Here is a 19,646-nt window from a genome sequence, read left to right as displayed (position 1 = left end):
CGATAGCATCCGAGGATGATTCCATCTGTCTTCGAAAGTAGTATCGTTCGCTGCCTTCTCCATTGTTTTTGCATTAAGTTGATACAGGAATGGCAAGCGGAAGACTTCCGACATCTCAAGCATGTTCCTCGAAATTCGAGGTGTTGTCGTATTCCCATTTTCCAGAGCACTGAAAACTTATTTGCCAGACTACACAAAATACTGAAAACGGGGCAATATGTTCCTATAACAACTTGTCTGCTATAGTAACGCACAATAAGTCCGCGAAAAAAACATTGCACCTTTTGATGTCTTCACGGCATGTGAGCAGACATGATGGTATGCCCCACTTCAAACTAGTTTGAAAAAGTTGGTTTTAAAATACTTTTGGATAAAAATGAATGTAACATGGGCAAAATACCACACACGACAACTTGATATAACAATCAATTTGTAGGTATTTCGGTTCAGTTAGGTATACCTCAAGTTTCAACGTAGCCTGTATCTTTTTGATCAATTCATTCGTTACACAGCTTGCATGCCATTACACTGGAGATAGACACTGCTATAGTATAAACGCTGAGCAGTGAATTGTCAAAGACCCTTTGACAGTCTACTTCATGTGAAAACAAAATTAGTGATGGGAAAAATGAATCCCTACAGGGCATCGAATCTTTCGATTCAAATCCATTCTGAGATCCGGATCTTCGAATCCGAGTCCCAATCCATCATATCATGCGTGACTACCATATTTACCGATTTTTCATATTATTTGTTACTTTAACAATTGTACAATCAATGGTTGAATTGATTCAAAGGCTAAATAGAGCTTGTGAATGGTCCCCCATCTGGACAATCTGGATCGCTATCGCTATCCGCTCCCAGAGGGAGCTGTTTCATTTCAGTTCCGAGGAAACTACCCACCACTATGCGCATTTCACAGAAAACAAAATGTCTACTTCTGCCGTCGACGTCGGAGCAGGACGATAGTGTTGCGGGTACTTTCCGAGCATTTTACTGTGAACTTAAGCCATATTTCTAGTGTTTGGGGTGAAATTAAAGCGCTATCTTTGTTACTCTACGTGTGAGCACAAAAATTGCAGCGAACAGTGGCGTGTAATCGATGGTTTTGTCGATACCTAACTGAATTGTATAGTGTACTGGGCGCGGCGTTTAGTTCATATTGGCGTGCATCCTTCAGTGAAAAGTGCGTGATCCTAGAGAAATCGAGTCGCGTCGACGAAATTTGCTCAGTAAATTGGCAAAATTTGATGCGATTAGTTTTCGTTTCGTAGGCATCAATGTTGGTGGGTGCGTTGGCGTTGGTGTGCAAGACGATCACGGCTGGCATAACCTAAAGGTGGTTCTACGATGCACTTCTGACGTTTCGATTCCATTGTGACAGATTCGCTCAGAACATTCTTTGCCGATCTACATCGTATATTTCTCTACACTGTGTCGATTTCATTCATTCATTCACATAAATGTTGTGTTATGTAGTGTAAAATATAAACCGCAGCTCTTTACTGTTTTATGTGAACTTGAATCCTTTTGCGGTCCTAAAAATATGTTTGACGAAATATACCCTATCAAACTTACCAGAAATGAGTGCTTTTACACAAGTATGGGTCATTTTTCCGGTGCATTTGACGACCCCGATTGGACTATCTACGCTAAGTTGGCAATGGTTTGTCGATGAGTGCATGCAAAAAAAAAAACAGATGCATGACGCGCATGCTCCAACATGAAACCCGTCAGAACGTGGAGACTTGTGGAGGCCTGTGGTTCCACAATTGTTTTTCGAGCTCAAGAGAAACCGATCCGTCCGTCCGTGAAAGTATATTTTTCTACTTTCCACACCAACACCACGCCACATCGCGCACGGTTGTCGGTGTGTGCAGCTTCTTCCCAAGTCAGTTCATCTCCGACGCTCTCGCGCTCGCGATCCGTGGGCTTAAAGTTGTAGCTGAGGAGGCTGTAGATTCGCCAGTTAAACCAGCTTTCAGCACGCAGATGGACCTGTTTTGCGGTACAGACGAGTGCGATATCGCTTTATTTTGCAAAAGTAAATCACAACCTGGACAGATCGAGTGGATTGCAATTCCAGTTGCAAGTGTGTGCATCGGGAAAGCAGTCACGGGTGCCCTTGGTGAAGTGTTTATGAATCAAGCCGGAAACATCGATGATTCGCTTTCGTCGTTCAACGCCATCAATTGGAAAGGGGTCGCATTCGGCCGAAGTTCGTATCTCGTAGCGATCGATAGCAGAGATTACTGCTGCAGCTGCTGCTCGCGTGCGCTCCGCTTCCGTTGTCACAACGATTCGATTTTCCACATTCTGCAAAGGGCGTTTCGTCCTAGTGTGTATTGTCAGTATTAAATCAGTCTAGAAGTTTATGAAACAACAAAAAGTAGCCAGCCGTGGGATGTAGAAATCATTGCCATGTGATTGGACCTTCGAACTTTCTTCCGTCATTCAGGAGCTGCAGTACTCGAAGAAGAAGGGTCAAGTAGCAGGTGGAGCACAGGAGGAGTCACCTGGGGGAAACAAAAGCCTTCCAAAAAAGCGCTGTAAAGCGAGTGCGATGCACTATGCTGGGCGCTGGATTTCTTCTGCGTCCGAAAAAGTACGCGGTGTGCGTGCCGGCGCCAGCTCGCGTTTTTCTTTTTTCCAAGTGTATGTGAATGATTTTTCCCATGCACAGGTAACACCCGGTTGGAAAGGTGTGTACGCGGCTGCACAGGGCTCCTTTTTCCTCGCTGTCCACGACGTTTTTTTTTCCACCACCCATGTTCGTGTTTGTTTCAGTACCTTCGAAAAAGACAGCGGGCAACATCATTGAGAGCGAGCATAGAAAAGAGAGACCTCATTGAGAGTCGACCGTCGTCGTTTTGTCGGAGACTGCTGAGTCGGTAAAAGTGGTTGGCTTTTCGGGAAAACGACCCAGAGGAGACGGTCCGGTAAAACTGCAGCTGACATTTTGAACGAAAATAAAAACGTCTCTAGGCTGTGTGGAAATGTCGTAGGGAAAAGCAGCAGGGCCGAATGGGATGACCGAGAAGAGGCTAGTAGAGTGTTTCGAACCGCGGAAGTGATGATCGGAACGGGGAACCGAGGGTACATTGTTAGCAGAAAAACAAACCACAATCCTTCGTGCGCCGTGGGGCCTGCTTGAGGCAGGAAAAAGTCGCGAATGAGTCGATTCACCTATTTTTTCCGTGTCGTCCCAAACATGGGTGGCAAAGTGTTGAAAATATGCTGGTAGTGCTTACGCGGTGAAATGTGTTGTTGGTGGTGGTGGACGGGCTGTTAGTTGTGTTTGTATTCGAAGGAAAGATCGCGCTTGTTGGTGTGTGTGTACCGACTTGTGGTGTGCGTGTGAAAGCAAAAAGGGGGATGATGGTGATGAAGATGAAAATGACGATGAGCGGTCAGAGCAAAGGTGACGAATTCGCTTGAAACGAACAACATCATGTGAGAATGAAGTTATGCTACAGCTGCGAATTGTAAAACAGGCGCCATCATTCCACGAAAAACTACGGCGCCTCGTTTTTGGATAATCGTTCTAGTAAACAAACAGGTAAATATCACCTACGCTCCTTACTTCATTCCCCATTCTCCCATTCTCCATTCATGAGTTTTACGCAGAAATCCTGGAAACGAGCAATTTAAATTGCTTTGTTTCTTCAACAATGGGTCCCGGTAGGAACGTATTGAATAACTATTCGCCTTATTTACTCCCCACTCCGTTCCGGGGGGCGATGAAAATGTTCTTCTTTTCGGTTGCGTCATTTTGCTCTCACTGTTCCATCGTCGTGCGGTGGACCTTTGTAAAAAAAAGGACCCAGATGAGCAAGCCGCCTCCCGGCCATGTCTCAGTGGCAGAAGGAAATGGGTTTTCTTGCGTGTGAAAATTATCGCATCCACACGCGTTGTGTGCTGGTTTGGTGAAAAAGGGGTCACCAGACCAGTGACAGTTCAGATGTTCTCTTCGGGATGGAGTTTTTGGGGACAGTCAAATCCGTTGGACCGGCAGTGTTGGTCGCTATGCTAAATTGTAACTTTTCAAATATCAGTATTATTTACCATGTTTTTTACTTTAAAGAAAAGTAACGTCTCATATGTGACGAAATATTTTTTGTGCGTGACGAAAACAGCAGGTTCATGTTCACGACCTTTTGAAGAAAGTAATAAATTCTAAGATTGGACCAAAATATTAGCAGCTGGTTGCTATCCATTGCATCATCAGCAAAGGAACACGAAGAAACTCGAATTAAAATGTTGCTAGGAGTATATTTAAGTCGACTTCTTTGGAACAATTCAACCACAACTGTGCAATTAGCCACTATTTGTTGATGATAGTTGGTGTTATCAAAAGAATTACTAAGAGCACCAACAATTGTCGGGACGATGCAACAAGCGCCAATTTATCATCTATCTTTTTTCAGCCCCCTTCACGGTTCCGAGTTGGTGTGTTGTTTTTTTTTACCGCATCGAAATGGACGTCGGACAGAGCAGCGGCATGCATGCATACGTTATATGTTGGCTACCCAAACGACCACCTTATGTTAAATCTACAACGATATGTTGTGTGTGTACAGGTGTGCGAGAGCGGATGTATGTTATTCGTACACCCTTTTCCCTCTCTTCGCTGCTTCCCCAACCAACCAACCAACCAACGGGCCATCGAAATATATGCTCTCTGCGTTTTGCCGTTGCGCTATTTTCCTCCCATCATAAGACGCCAAGCCTTTTCACAGACTATTGCTCGAAACTGAACGGGGCCTGTCTCTGGCAGTTCAATCCGTCCTTTCCCGTCCGTCTGTTTGCGTTTTAGGGGCGGTTTTGGATGGTTCGCCTTTGCCTCGCCGTTCTCCTGCATTTACCGTTTCTATCTAGCTGGTTTGCTCCTTCCTCTTCCATTTTCCTACTCGCTAGCCAAGAATATCCCACACTCCACACCGTGCCACACATGAACGCCCACCGTGCACTTCCTTGACGACTGCGAACAGTAACTCCAAAGATACGCTCGGTGGATTTGTGCCTCGCTTCATCGCGCGCCACTAGAGAGACGAGGAGAACGTGTTTAGTTTAACATTTTAGGCTTTCCGGCAAACCAACGATCAACGTTTTTCGGTTTCTTTACGTTCTCAGTTTCCTTCACTATTTTCTTGCATAGGCCTCTCCATTAGATTTGTAGTGGAGAAAGCTTCTTCCGTGAATTGAAATTATTAAAGGCTCCAAAGAATATTTACTACTGAAGTTAAATAATTATTAATCGAAACTCCATTCTACTGAAGGTACTTTTTGCAATACGTTGTGTTCATCAACCATTTTTCACCTTTGATGCAAAGTGTAAGCAGGGACGAAAAACGAAATGAAAGGACATCACCGGGGTGGATCGAAGATAGGATCCACCGTCGCCAGGAATTCAAGAGCACTCGAGTGCATGCACCTATGCTGGTTTTCCCTTCAACCGGCGCTGACTCGTAGGGGTGTTTTCCTTCCTTGGTACGGGCTTATTTTACGACGTTATTTTCTCCCTCTTGACGTCAGCGGAAAACTCGGCCTGTGTTCGGTTTCCACCCATCCCTCGTGCGAGCTCTGGGTAGAGATGGGTCATTTCGATGGCGTACGTTGGATTGTTGGCTGTGGTGCTGCTCGTTTACCGGCCTGTTCCGTTGAGAACACTCTCTGTGGCAATCCCAGCGCGAGCGAGATACTCGCAACGAGAGCATAACTCGATTGCTTGCCTCGGTCGTTTCGTGCCGCTCGTTGTTTTTCCCGCATTCACACCGGGTCTCCTTGCCAACTGGTTGGAAGTAGTTTTCCGAACCCCAGCCATCCTTCGGATGGATAATTCGATTTTTCAATCCAACCAACAAGCATTTCAACTCACCCTCCCCCGCAAGCAGGAAATCTGTTTCCAACTTTGTTCTCTTCGTTGTAAGCCGTTTTTGTCTCTCTAGTGCACACAACCATAGACAGTGGAGCACAGCAAATTTGGACGAAATGACGTAAATGTGGAAAATACCCCCACGAAAACCGGCGATACACTGGATATGCTATACAAATCCTTGTTTATTCGCTTGTTTGTAGTGACAAGTACAAAAATAAACTCTCTCCTGGTAAGTTCCATCAGCGAATGGGAGTAAGTTTAGCATAATAAGGGGATGGTATTGTAAATCCCGAAGTCATAACCTTCCCAGACAAACATTATCATCGACTGACACAAGCATGGGAAATATCAATGGCAGCAATTGACGCAACGCGTTGCCTTCAAACAATCAACCACAAAACGCATTGGTAGTCGATGCCGACCACCATAGATGCAGGCACCTACCGTGATGGCCTATATTCAGCTTTTGATTTGCCAGCAGTAATCGAAGAAGAACTGAACGATATTCAACATCTCCTTTTTCCGCTGTTGCACAGGCCGATTAAAAAAAAAAAGATAAATGAGCGCCACCTTCTCGGTGTTAATACTCCAATAAAGTACTTTTTTTATTTCTATTGTTTACTACTTCATTTTCCACAACACACACGAGCTTTGGCGATCGGATGGCGGTGACCTACATGAAACACCGGGGGCAATCGAGGTCGGTTGGAAGAAACAATGTGGAACACACGATGGGAGTTCGATGGATGGTCCAAATATTAATATGCGCTACAACGCGGAAAGACTTAATCTTCGTTCCCTGAGCCACTTGGGAGAGTGTGCACGCGGTAAAACGTAATTAATCCTTCTGACCTCTTGTCGCTTGTAAAATGCATTTTGTTTTTCCTTTGCGCTTTCGCTGACACTGCAATAATTGGATTTCGGACGGCTTGGGCCAAATTTGGCGAATCGAAGCAAAGCTCGGAGGGAAGCTCGTAAAGGTCAATGTACGATAGGGAATGACCAGGGGTGGGGAGAAAAGCAACCGAGAGGGAATGAATAAATATCAACAATGGATGAAAATACTACGGCGAACGAATATGATACAGGCCCGCCAGGTCGTTTCTTTTGGTGAAGTTTAATTGGGGCAACGCATTGCATGGAGCAGCGGAGGGTTCAATTAAAAGTTGCGCCGACCGACCTCTGACCCCTGGAGTTCTCCCCTGAGTCATTTGCCCATTCATGCCGGGAATTCATTTTCATTTCGTTCACGGTGGGGTTCGGTTGTTTTGACGGGCGTCGTGCCGCCGCCTCCCCGATGTTTTTTAATCATAATTATCCGTTCGATATTAATAATGGGGTGTTGTAGCATCGCTGGGATGTGTGGCGACAGGAGATATAGATCCCCGAATAGTAGTAGTATATTGATGAGTGAATTATGTAATCTTCACCCTCAGCTTGTGGAGGCACGACTTGTTTTTCTTATGAAACTGCGCTGCGGGTGGTGGGAAGGATAATTGTTTTTGTCGAAAATCTTAACTTTACAACTCACAGCAACTGATGTTTGGTTCGCTCTATCTATGAAGATATCTAAATTCTTCGTAAAATGTAAATCAAATGCAACATTGTATCCTTTGTTTGGGTTTGTCTAAGTAGATGTGTGTTGATCGAATAGTCCCAAATATAGTTTGGCGAACTTACCAGCTCTGGCGGTAAACAGTAAATAAACAACACCCTCATTTGTTTAGCTTTTTGTGAGTGAGAGGGGAAGCGTGTTTTGTTGTGCATGTTTATTTACCTAGCATTTTACCATAAAACACTGAAGTTAGCTGTATAAAATCTTCACTGAAATATGAACTGCTATTTGATCGGGATTTGTATCTCAAACTTTTTTCAAATGTTTCAAGTTCTAGTTTCAAACCTACTTTTCAGCTTCAACGGTTCCATTTCGTTTGTTACCGTAATGAAGGGTTCTACAACAGAATGCTAATATGAATTGCTTCCTTATATGACACCGTAGCGACAAGATTGTTATCCGTCGTTCCGTTACTTTTCTCTCGTTTTATTTTCCGATTCGCGCATAGCCATGTTTATTTGTTTCTTTTCGTTTGTCTGCCCTTCTTCCTTGTATATAGTTGTCCCTTGTATTGCGCCAGGGATCGACAAACCTACGTCCCACGGTGGGTTTGTGAACCAGCAAAGGATTTTTTGTTAACGAAAACATTTTATCAATCTTTTGCCTACCTACTTTTTTAGGTTCATTCGTAGAACGGGGATGAAAGCTTCTCCATAAACAGAGTTCAGAACGTGGGTGGGGTGGTGGGCAACGTTGGCTGGCTGCTTTGTATCAGTTTGATTTATGTTCACCCGGGGACCGAGGAGCTCCAAATCTCGCGTGTTCAACGTCGACCGTTCTTCGTGAAATTTGTTCTATTATTTTTAGTGACTTCAAAACGAGCATAGAATTGTACAGAGTTATAAGGAGTAAATAATCCCTGTTTAGTGTTTGCAACACTACTTTTAAAAGAAACTATTTCAAATATGGAAGGAACCGGGGAAGCTAAGCCAAAATGCTCGGAGGTAAAATGTTGGGTTGTAACTTCGTTTAACTTCCATTTTCGAGCATCGACCTTCAAATCGGAAGTTGTGCTAACGGTAAACTCCTCGTACCTTCAGCGAACGATGATGACAGAGGAGAAGCAAAGCTGGCGCGAAAATAAGAAACCGCGATGCGTGTGAGGAAGTGGAAGCCTTCACTTGGCAAGCACAGCCAAGGGAGGTGAAGAAAAATCGAAGGAATGGAAGGGAACCGTTCTATTCCGCTGGTTTTTGTGTCGATTTTCTCCATGCTGTTGTGTGTGTGTGTGTAAGTATGTGACGCCTTCCGATAATTCGTGTGCCATCCGTGGAGTATAACAGTATCGGATCACGGGGAACTAATGTTGTTGCTAAGATGATGTTTATTTAAAAATTTTGCAATGTGCGAAATATATCCCATTGTTCGGAACACGAAGCTGCCCATGTTGCCACGTTCGTTCGCGTTGCTGTTTGTCGTCAGTGCTTTGAACCAGTTCTGACAACAGGTTCTCTGCCACCTATTCGCTACACGTGTTGCCAGACCACAACTGGCTGGGCCTGGCGTTTCGGGGTGGAGGCCAGCACCACCACGGCAATGGGTGTGTGGAGCCTTCAGCATTGCCTTACGCCTGGACCCCCCGATCTGCTGAAACGCCACCGGAGTCGGATTCGGAATCGGTCGTGCGTTAATGTTTGTAAAACGCCAGGTTCTACCGGCAAGACCAGAAACTCCACCTGGCGGGCGTTCCATGTGGTTAGACGCATCTGATGTGTGTGTGTGTGTGCGATGTTTTCAGATCTGCGGTCAACCGCAATGGCGCGCAAGTACTTGTAGGGTCTTGGTCTAGTCGGCTCACGTCACCTGTTCGTGAAAAAAGAAACCCTTGCGCAACTTTAGCAGTCGCAAACTTCATGGAGGATCGAATTCGCAGATGTGCAATGGAAGCTCCAATATTCAGTGCTTGTAACGAAGAATGAACGCGAGCAGTTCTGAGGTGGTAAAACGAATAGGTTTAATACCTAAATTTTAATTAAAAACAGGCACATGGCCCATGCACTGTTGTACCAAATACAACGAACAATATATTTCAAAATTCAATTTTAAATTCAAAATTTTACAGTAATTTTGTCCGACGCTTCTGAGTTCCGTCTGATAACCCACGTAACCAGCAAAGAGAAAATGTGGAGGCAACTAGTGTTTACCTCCATACCGTTGGATGCTTGATTCACTGCTGTGGGAAGTAATCCGAGGTGAGGTCGCAGATCTGGTTTAGACACACCAGATTCCATGCATCTAACATAACTGTCAGGCTTTCTCTCTCACTTATCTACCGATAGCTACATTTCGCTTTCGTAGGAGCTATGATTGAAGCCAATGTTGAAATCTTGTCCGACTCTCCGGCATTCGTGTGTAACACTGCTTTGGCGTTTGAAAACGGGTGTTGTCCTTAAAAAGTAGTCTTACAAGTTATTATGGCGTTGTTAAGAAACTAAGCGTAAGTTTGAGAGCAGCGCAAGAAGGTAAGCTATAGGAAAGCTTTTTTTTTAAATGTCGTAGGGGTCAAAAAGTTGGACGATAGTTGTATAGTAGCTTTTACCTATACACGTATGGTATTTTTTGTTCCATGTATACCTCCTTTTGGGTCAAAAACTGGTCAACTGCCCATCCTCCACGTGTGCCTGAAGCATTCAGGAGATACGGTGTGTTAGGCGAGTGAGAAAAACAGATCGATTGCAAATGTGTTGCGTTTTGCGGCAAGCCTCGGCAAACGGGGAACCAAGACCCCCTCCCAGGTGAAAAAGAGAAAATTTTCCCAGTAAGGAGGAGGGAGGTGATGGAAAACTGCATTTCAACCATTCGGAAAGCAGTTCAAAAAATGGATGTTACACAAAAAAAGAATCTAATCCATTAACGGGGCCGGGGGGCGAATAAAGTAGAAGGAAGGAAGATGGAAGAGAAAACGCATCGTGCTGCATAAATAGTCATTCAACGACATGTTGTAACAACGCGACACGCTAGCGACCCGGATGACGACTGTCTTCTTCCGGTGAGATAAACGATGTTTAACTTGTGTGCAAATTGATAAAAAGTTGTGGCCATTCATTTATCCCGTTGGATGGTTCGTGACATGATGGATGTCCGTAAATGTGGTTTTTAAATTAACAGGCAACTTTTAACCAGTTATGATAGATAGTCATACAGCATGTTGTGTGTTTCTGCAAACTATCAGTACATTTTCATTTACATTCATGTTGAAAGCTTCAAGCTTTAGGGAATGCGATGTCTAACACGTGCAAAGACGTTTGTTTGTTAATCAAAATTAGTAGTTTCTAGCTTTAGAGACAGCTTTTTACTTTACTGTGTAGTCATCGCTACAGATGTTTCGATTCGCCTCCAGGTGCTTGACCTGACCTGGATCGGTTGGGAGCATATTTTCGGATATGGACGAAACAACTTATGGATTTCTTTCGCGTAATCAAGAACCTACCCCGGCCGCGCCACCAACCGATCTTAATTCGAACCAGAAGAGTTTGAGCTACAGATGACAGGAGGCAGGAAGAGGAGCTCCTTTTTCTCCAGATTTGACTACGAATTTGCATGGCCATTACAGCGATGCTACCGCCGAACTCACCTCCTCGCCTTACGGACGAGAGTCGTTTGCTGGGCTTAATAAAATACCGAGCTTCTACCTCATTTCGGCCTTGTTTGACCTTCCCATAGGTCTTCATTGTAGGGGTTTTCCCTGGTCACGTGCTCTGTAACTCAAAAAAAAATGAAATCAAATCCCAGAATGGAGTGGATTACCCAGGTATATTCCTTTACCATCCAAGCGGTGAGTGTATTTATGGGAGCTTTCAGTTCGTTCCATTATTTTAGCTTTTCTTGGCGAGAGTATCCTGATTTGGCCACAAAATAAGATTGTTGCGGGGGGGAGGTCGTTCAGCCCCAGGTTGGCCTAAGGCCATCGAAGTTCGGTCGGGCTAGTGTGGGCGTAGGGTGTTACAACAGGTTTCTACCGAAAAGCTGCACCAGTTTTGGAACGGGCTCGGCCGTTGTCGCGTAGGAGTCTTGCTCGAAAGTCCCAAATAAGGCTTGCCAAATGAGCGGTTGTTATGGGACGCGACGACGACTGCTGAGGAGAGGATGAAGCAAAGGAGCCCCCTTTCACCCTTACGTTTTTACTTTAACAACCACCTACCCACGAAGCAGGCTCGACTTCGCGAGGTTAACTATTTTTCATCGCTCTTTGCTTTTTGTAACCCAATGTAAATGGACTCATAAACTATTAGCGTCGAGGGAGGAGAAGAAAAGAGAAGGCGAGCGAGCCGGTTGGAAACACGGTAAACCCAAAGGAATCGTGGCGGTATCGTATGGATTCGGTCAACAGAGACCGGTGCGAAACGTTTGCGATTGCACCGGTTCGATGGGAAGATTTTGTTTTCGCTGGTTTCTATGTACCGACTCGAAGTGCGAAGTCATTGGCTTTCGCTGGCAGACTTGTTGATGAGTTCGTTGAGGCAGCCAAAGAAGAGCCATCCGATGCAAATTGGAATTGTACCGGTCAATGGAGAAGTTGATACGCGAAACCGAAAATTGGTTAAATTATCTCGGTTCCATCTCTATTACAGCAATATGAGTTGTTCGCCAAAAGCACGATCAACTTGTGCCAAAATCCACGTGCACGTTCTACTTCTTGAACTTATGTTGTTTCATTCTGCGCTTGGCAGTTTCCTATGTTCTTGATTTTTCATCAATTGTTCATGCCTTCTTTCTAATCTCATCAAACATTGAAAGCTGTTGCTTGGCTTTGTTTTTACGTCATTGCGGATATCGACCGCGTTCAGTTGTCCGATAAATGCTATCTCATACAGCTCCAATTTAGTGTTCCAATCGAGTGAGGCGCCTTCTCTCGAAACAGGCCGTTGGTACGAGGTTTGACTTATCAAACTTCTTGCCCAAAAGTAATTCAAATTCAACTGTGGAGAAAAGAGATTAGAGTTTTTTAAGCTTTTTGGGGGGGAAAACCGGCGGACTTGCCTAGCTCTCTTTCCAACCCGAAAAGATCGCTCGGGTGTGAAGGGTTGACGGATGGATTAAACTTTTTCTTAAAGTTCACTGAACTAACCAACAGCCCGGCAAGGGCCGTGGCGACGTAGCGGAAGTTGTGTAGACATCAATCCATCAAACCCATCACAGCCGGCGGACGTACGCCTGTCGATTTTTCAGAGCTCTCCCAGCACACGTTGATAAGGAATGGAAGTTTGTGTGGAGAAAGAGACCGCAAAGCAAATGGAAGTTCGCTGTCAGACTGGCTGAATTTTGGCCCGTCTCTGACACCGGCTCGTCAACTGCTGAGTCATCAACTCGAAGCCACTGCAGCAATTCCGTCGCGGACGAGCGCCGCTAAGCGAAAGCCTGAATTCAACCGGAGAGCCGTCAAGCTTTGACTGTTTCGTGTCCAGTTTAATTTCCAGCGGCCCTTGGCGTCTGCTTTAAGTCGTCCTTTGGATTCACGGTCGCCATTTGGGAATTGTAATCAGTGCCGTCGGGCAGTCTGGGCCGACGACGTTGTGTCGTTTGGCTCAGTAGTCAATCACTCCAACGGTTGGCAGAGAGAAAGTGAGTCACGGAAAAGAGAGAGGGAAAGAAATCGATGGGCTCAACGATAGCCCCAAACCGGGGCCCCACTTTCGTTGGTTGGCCGCCGCTGTCGTTTAATGCTGTGTGTTTTATGCGTTTTATGTCGCATTGGAGGAAGGGAAGAACACGCAGTGGAGAACAATGTGCCACGTGCCGGCACGTCGCAATGCTTCTGCACCATCGTCGTGCTCCTGTTGATATAATATTATGTGTTGGGTGTTGCTTGTTTGTAGGTGAACGGGTGTTTAATTAGCCGTGCCGCGGTAAAGTCTGCCACCGGCCTTGACTTGAAACTGGACGACCAGCAAACCAAACCCACTTGTGGTTGTTCTTGGTAGGAAATGAGTTGCGGCCGAGCTAAAGATATACCTGATATTTTATTCTTCATATCACACGTTGTGTTGAAGTGTTTAAGTGGGGGCATGGTCATGGAGTTGTGGTAGCATAGGAACACACCACACTAGATGTCGTGGGTTCGATTCTCTAGCCTGGCATCCACTGGCACTACGAATATTTACCGTTCATCAAAACGTCATAAAATGTGGGAATTATCCTATACATTGATGGTGAAAAGAATGATGGGCTTATATTGTATTTCAGATCAATAATTCAACCGGATAAGGCTACGAGTAGTCTTCATATCCCTAGGACAACAGTTGAATGCAGTTTGGTGTAGGATCGGTTTGGCAGCGAAAAGGGAGCTTTTTCCCATACTGTTACTAAAATATTAATTACTTCAAAACTTTGGGCCGGTTCGCTCGGTTGTTTATTCGTACGTTCGATTGCCGTCAGCCATTGAACCGTGAAGTGGAGCATCGTGCTGTAGTACCTTTCGAAAATCAATCGGTAGGGTGAGCCGTTCGCATGTGGATGTGGGGGAGGGGGGCGTCGTGTGCCACGCTTGAATAATAATCCCCTCTCCTCCGTCGGGTGAGGAGCGGGGGTGGGTGAGATGGAAAAATCAATCGACACTCGTTCTTGACACACTGGAATTGAGGTAGAGGCAGTTCCAAGCGCATTTGGTCACAGTGCACCCTACACAGGGTATGCCGAAAGGGCTCGGTGGAAAAGCACCCGTCCCGGACTGAACCCCCCCTCAAGCTCATCGTGTTCATTTTATCTAATAGAAATTTCATGCAATTACGGTCGGTAAATGCTACCGAGTTTGCGCCTGGTGTTCCTCCAAAGTCCCAGGACTCCAGTATCAGTTTTGTGTCTGCGTGTCACCGCTTCACGCCGGCCAATAGATTATATAATATCCCACGGCAACGAGTGGTTACTACTAATCCTCATCCAATCCTTCCCGTTCTCTCGGCTTGCCAATGCCGGCCAATCTCCTTTCGTTCCCCTCGGCTGGCGAATAAAATGAAAAGGACAAGCCCTGGAATGAGCTCATAATCCAATCAGTTTGCCGTAGCTGAGAGCTTCCTTCTCCACTACAGTTAGTAGTCTGATGAGAGAGAACCACTTGAACTTTTCTGTTCCATACGTCTATACGGATGAAGTTGCTCCGAGGCCCTCCAGAAGCCCCCTGTACTCAAGAGATAGGAAAACATGGGATTGGTTCTGGCAGCGACTGTTGTTGTTTGTTGAAATTAAACGACCCCGAATCGATTCCAACTGGTTTTCGTTTTAACACACTACCGCCTTTTGTTTCCTTTTTGCAACTCAATTTTTTTTTTTGCTGTTCGTAGTAGAGCTATATCCGGCTGGTACAACCCGCGTATCGTTACACGGCGTTACGCTTGAGTCAATCGACATTGGCGCGATTCGGTGACGCCGTGGATGTCGGTCACACTTGCCTGATGGGGCCACATGGACCATAGAGGCCACCGACAGGCAGGCAACCTTCACCTCCCCGGCACAACTACTGCGGCCAATTTCGTATCTGTTTCGTTTGTCTTTCCTGTTGATGATGTGGACTATCTTTTCCCGACCAATAAGTGTAACTACGCCTTACTGTTTTCTGAAAGGCAATGCTGCTTGTTTGAAAGTACTCAAATATTAGCATAGTCGAGTTCAATCGTTCAATTTTCATGAGTAGAATTTCTGCGTAGAATCGATTGGAAATTCGCATTTCGTTTTTGGTATTCGTCTGGTATTGGGTCTGGCATATATGTATTTAGCACAAGAAAGCTACCTTGTCCCTTTTGGTAGCGTGTAACCTTGAGCGGTCAGAGGAGAGACGTGCGAAATGGTAGCGTGGCTTTCTGCTACAACTGACACGCGAATCGCACATCGTCTCGGGTAGCAAATGGAACCTACTACTGCACGGACGTAAAAGATACGCATTAGTAACGAAGGCTCCGAAGCATAAATGTTTTTTTAAGCACATCGTTCCGTTTTACCTTCTCCGGTGGAGACGTGGCTATGTTTGCACGTTGTGATAAGCACAGCTGGGGTTGTCAACTTCATATTTTTATGTTTTGAGAAATTCAAATTACCTCAATTTTGGATTGTCGCCAATGCCATGTCATACGAATGGGTAATGTTTGCTTCATGTTAATGAAAGTTTGCAGACCTACACTATTTAGGCCTAGGAGTTGGCTTGAAATTCGTGCCTTGTACCTTGTCTTGTATCTAAACAATTTTCTCTCACTGTTGCCTAAAAAAGATGACGCGATGCTATTGATCTACTGAGAAGAAAGAGCTTTATCGATTGAAAGCAACCCAAATAGAAGCCTCCAGCTTAATTCCGGGAACTACCTACACAAGCCGCAATGTCGTAGTCCTCTGTGGTTAAGCTTTTGGGTGGCTTTACACGTCAATTAGCATCAAAACGGAAGCAAAGCGGGTTTTGGAAAAGATACCTTCATTTCGGTTGCGAGAATTGGAGCTCGTTTCCTTTCTGACGTTAATGGATGCTGGTTGCGCGTACGCTCGCGTAAATCCTGTAAGGTATCTGTAATTCCAGAACGCACGAGTAACTGCTAGGGTAAAGTAAATGGCTGTTGTGGTTTCGGATTCCATGTTCCCGTAAGGGCCGGAGTAACCGGATCGCATAAGTAAGTCTACAAGACCTACCATGCGTCCGCGGAGACTGGTATCCGGTATACATTCAAAGAAAGCGCTTAGGCGGCAGTTAATGTTGTTGGAAGGTAAGGGAAGCGATGTCAAGGAAAAGCTAAGGTGCTAATCAAGTAAGTCGAACCAACTACAAACCCAACGCAATCCACATCCAAAATCGATTGATGGTTGCTGCGGGATGATGATCGTGTTTCTTCATCCGTTTCAATGTGATAATTCCATCGAGCGTGAAGAAAACACGCACGTTTGTGTTTGGAGAAACCGAACGACTTTGTGTCTCAAGTCCGATATAGTGATGTTTTTGAACGAAGCGTTAGCGGAGGGTCCATTTTCTCATCGGTGGAGAAAGGTGACGTTTTGTTGTACATAGTGAAGACATCTGCCCTTTCTCATTCCTGGCGTTTGATCTCTTAGAGAGCTTCTCCGTGACAAATATGTTAGCTCGGAAGTTTCCTCGTGATCCATGCCACCAAAACCAAAACTTCTCACCAGCGAACCGATTTAATACAAACTACTTCAACCTATATTTACATAATCTACAATCGGTGCTGTTACTTCCTTATTCAACAGACTTAATTCTTAATTATTTTATTCGAAAGAAGAGCTCCTGCTGGATTGGTCTTGAGATACTAATCATGTTTTTTTCCTTTCTTGTTTCAGAAAATATTCGAACCAGACTTGCGGCCGCTAGCGTCTTCATCATCATCATCATTGTCGTCTATGGAATTTCCTTACTCAAAACGCTCTTGATCTTGTCAATGTTTAGATTTGCTTTTACATCATAGCTGTTTTTCCATTCAGTGGACTATGATAATCTCTTTTTCGTTCAATCCATTGGACAAGTTTAACATTTTCTTCTTTTATAAATGTGAAGTTCACAACTTTTCTATGTGTCTTAAGAACTGATTCTCAAAGTTGATGTTTGAAAACTCAGCCTTATCAAATACTAATTGTTTCTTCTCTTCTTGCTTCAAACCCGTATCGATTTCCATTGATTGGTGAAAATGAACAAAAACCATGCAACGGAGAACAGATGTGTGCATGTTCGTGTTGTAATCTTTGAAAAGTGAAGGCTCTCTTCCGGAGAGGCGAAAAGGCAGCCTCAAAGTATCAGATACAACGTCGATCCTCCTCATCTTCTAGCTGCCAGTATAATCCGGGAGACGAGTCGCTTTTACACAGCGCGCAACCCGGCCAACATCCTCACACTCAACACACTCGTTCGTTCCCGTGGCCAAATACTGTCCCAACCCCTCCCCCCCTCGTGAACGAGCCTGCCACCAAAGGATGGAATGTAAGTTGGTGCAGTCGAGGAAGAAGAAAAAATCTACCACCCAACAGCGGTCCGAGCGCCGTCGTCGTTGAGGAGCTCGAGCTCTTTTTCGGGTTCCCCCCCGGCTCGTATTCCTTGCAACGCCTTCGAAAGCTTCCAAACTGCAAAGTGGCAAGGAGGTGTGGGTCGTGTTCGTACATCGTGGAGCTTTTTCATCGAATGCATTGACGCCGCGTTTCGCGTGAGGCAAACACTGCGCTCCTACCCGCACGCCCCAGAGAAGATTTCCTTTAAGTTCGCTAGGAAAATCGAAGGAATCGCAAGTTTTGGGCTGTCGAAAAACCATCCAGTAGTGAGTTGCTACTTGTGCAAAAACGTATCCTTGAATGCGGTAGTGTCTAGGGTTTTGTGTGCAGTGAGAAGTGAAATGCACTAGGCCTGTTTGTATACGTGTGCGTGTGTGTGTGTGGAATTGAATCGATCCTATGCACAGCAGCGATCCTTGTGTTGTGAATCCCTTTGCCGAGTGCGCTCCTGAAGCAGATATTGCGGAAGGCAGTTAAGTGATTGGCCGGAGTTGTGAGTTTGGAAAGTGGCAGTGAAATCGGTAACAGAATAGAAAATTTAGTTTTTCCTACCTTCTTCACTTCCGTTTGAGAGAAACACACTCGAGAAGTGGCAGCATCGCGCAACGCATTCACAACATCTTCTGCAGCAAATACGAACACAGTACTCTAGCGCTCTCGAAGACAGTTCGCAACGTTCCAGCATGTCAGCCACGATGAGAACCACCCTGCAGACGGTGCCGGAGTCGCTGCCGGCCGACCACATCACCAACAGTGGAGCCCCGGTGCCGTGTGCCGCCCAGATGGAACCGAAATCGCACTCGCACAGCAACTCGGCCGGAAACAAATCGATCCGCTCGTCCACCAGTCGGGTAAGTCGGCAAGCCAAGCCTTCGCCAGTTTCTTTCTAGTTCACTGCATAACAATCATCCTGGAATCCTGCAAATCTCATTGCTGCCAATTTATGTATGCCGAAACGTTGGCCCTGTCCATGGTTTCAGTGTAATTCACGCCGGGAGTGATGTCTTGTCGACTATGCTATGTACCTGGAGGAAAATGTGGGAAATGTGGTTGTCAAATGCTTTTTTATCCGGGCGAAAAGTCTGTGCAAAGTTTGAAATGTTTACGATATCCGTCCGAATATCCTGCTACGGTCCGTTATGTTAAATTATTTTTCGACTCATACTTTCTTTAGCAAAACTTGTATCATATTTCACCAACATCATCAATATATTCGTCCAAAGATCTTTGTCGTTCATGTCATGTCTGACGTTCCAAAATATCTTAATGTAAAAATAATGGTGCTGGAATAAGGTTTAAGCTGCTTAACGTAAACGACTTTTCCAATGAATATGTTTTTGTTTAGTTTCAAATCGTTCTTAAAGGAACTCCTCGGCTCATTTTGCCCTTGAAAAGGAAAAAGAACCGCCAAATCTTTGCCTATCTAATTTAATCTGCAAAGTAATTTAAATATTTGGTTGTGTGTTGTACTGCGATTTCAATTACAGTAACGAATTGCAGCTTGTCACGAATCCAAATAGGCTTAACTTCCGCTATCGGGAAAATCTGTCCGTTACACCAATATTCGTTTGTCAAACGCAAGCAATTTCAACTGTAGATTGATTTCATTGCATCCTTTACCTTGTCATTGGAAACAAAACGAATTTTGTCACGGAAATTCGAACACGTTCCACTTCTGGCTGGGTTTTGTTAACAATGTATATTTTTCCCTCCACCTGTGACATTTTTTTTTCCGAAAGGCCACCAGTTGTGGTTGCAATCAATAATGCACAACGTTTGCCTCGGAGTAAATGAAAAGTCATACGTGCGTAGAGCAAGGTAAGTGAAGATAAAGTCGCTACCCTTGCAGCTTTCCAAATGGAAAACATACATCGGGATGCCGACACTTCGTATCGGGGGAGGAAAATGGAATACCGTGAATCTTGCCACCGAAAATCTTGCGTGATTGTTTTGGTTGGGAACACCAATAAATAAAAGGCACGTGCTCAGAGAATGGAATCGCAGTGGACAACTTTGTCGATGAAGCTTTCCGGCATGGAAACGACTTCACTTGCTCTCAGATAGATCAACCTTTGTTATGTGAGGATGTGTAGCAGCATATTGCACAAAAGGCTCTCATTTAGATTGATGTGCCTCCGGGTCTTGAATGAATAGAGATCCTGTACACATTGAGGTGATGTCGGC

The 19,646-nt window shown here is 45.1% G+C and overlaps 1 protein-coding gene across 2 annotated transcripts in view; it reads left to right on the top strand.

Moving 5' to 3' along the window:
* Nucleotides 1-947: 947 nt before the first annotated feature.
* The window catches only part of LOC131288848 (MAP/microtubule affinity-regulating kinase 3-like), a 76,407-nt gene continuing 57,708 nt past the window's right edge, over nucleotides 948-19,646 (top strand). For both annotated transcript variants that reach the window (XM_058318027.1, XM_058318025.1), the window contains exons 1-2: nucleotides 948-977; nucleotides 17,137-18,313. In XM_058318027.1, the coding sequence (XP_058174010.1) occupies nucleotides 18,146-18,313 (168 nt within the window). In that variant the 5' untranslated portion in view covers nucleotides 948-977; nucleotides 17,137-18,145. The remainder of the gene's footprint in view (nucleotides 978-17,136; nucleotides 18,314-19,646) is intronic.

Source organism: Anopheles ziemanni, chromosome 3 (genome assembly GCF_943734765.1).
Source record: "Anopheles ziemanni chromosome 3, idAnoZiCoDA_A2_x.2, whole genome shotgun sequence".
NCBI classification, from domain to species: domain Eukaryota; kingdom Metazoa; phylum Arthropoda; class Insecta; order Diptera; family Culicidae; genus Anopheles; species Anopheles ziemanni.
The sequence above is the reverse complement of the archived record's forward strand: the minus strand, read 5'-3'. Positions and strand labels throughout refer to the sequence as shown.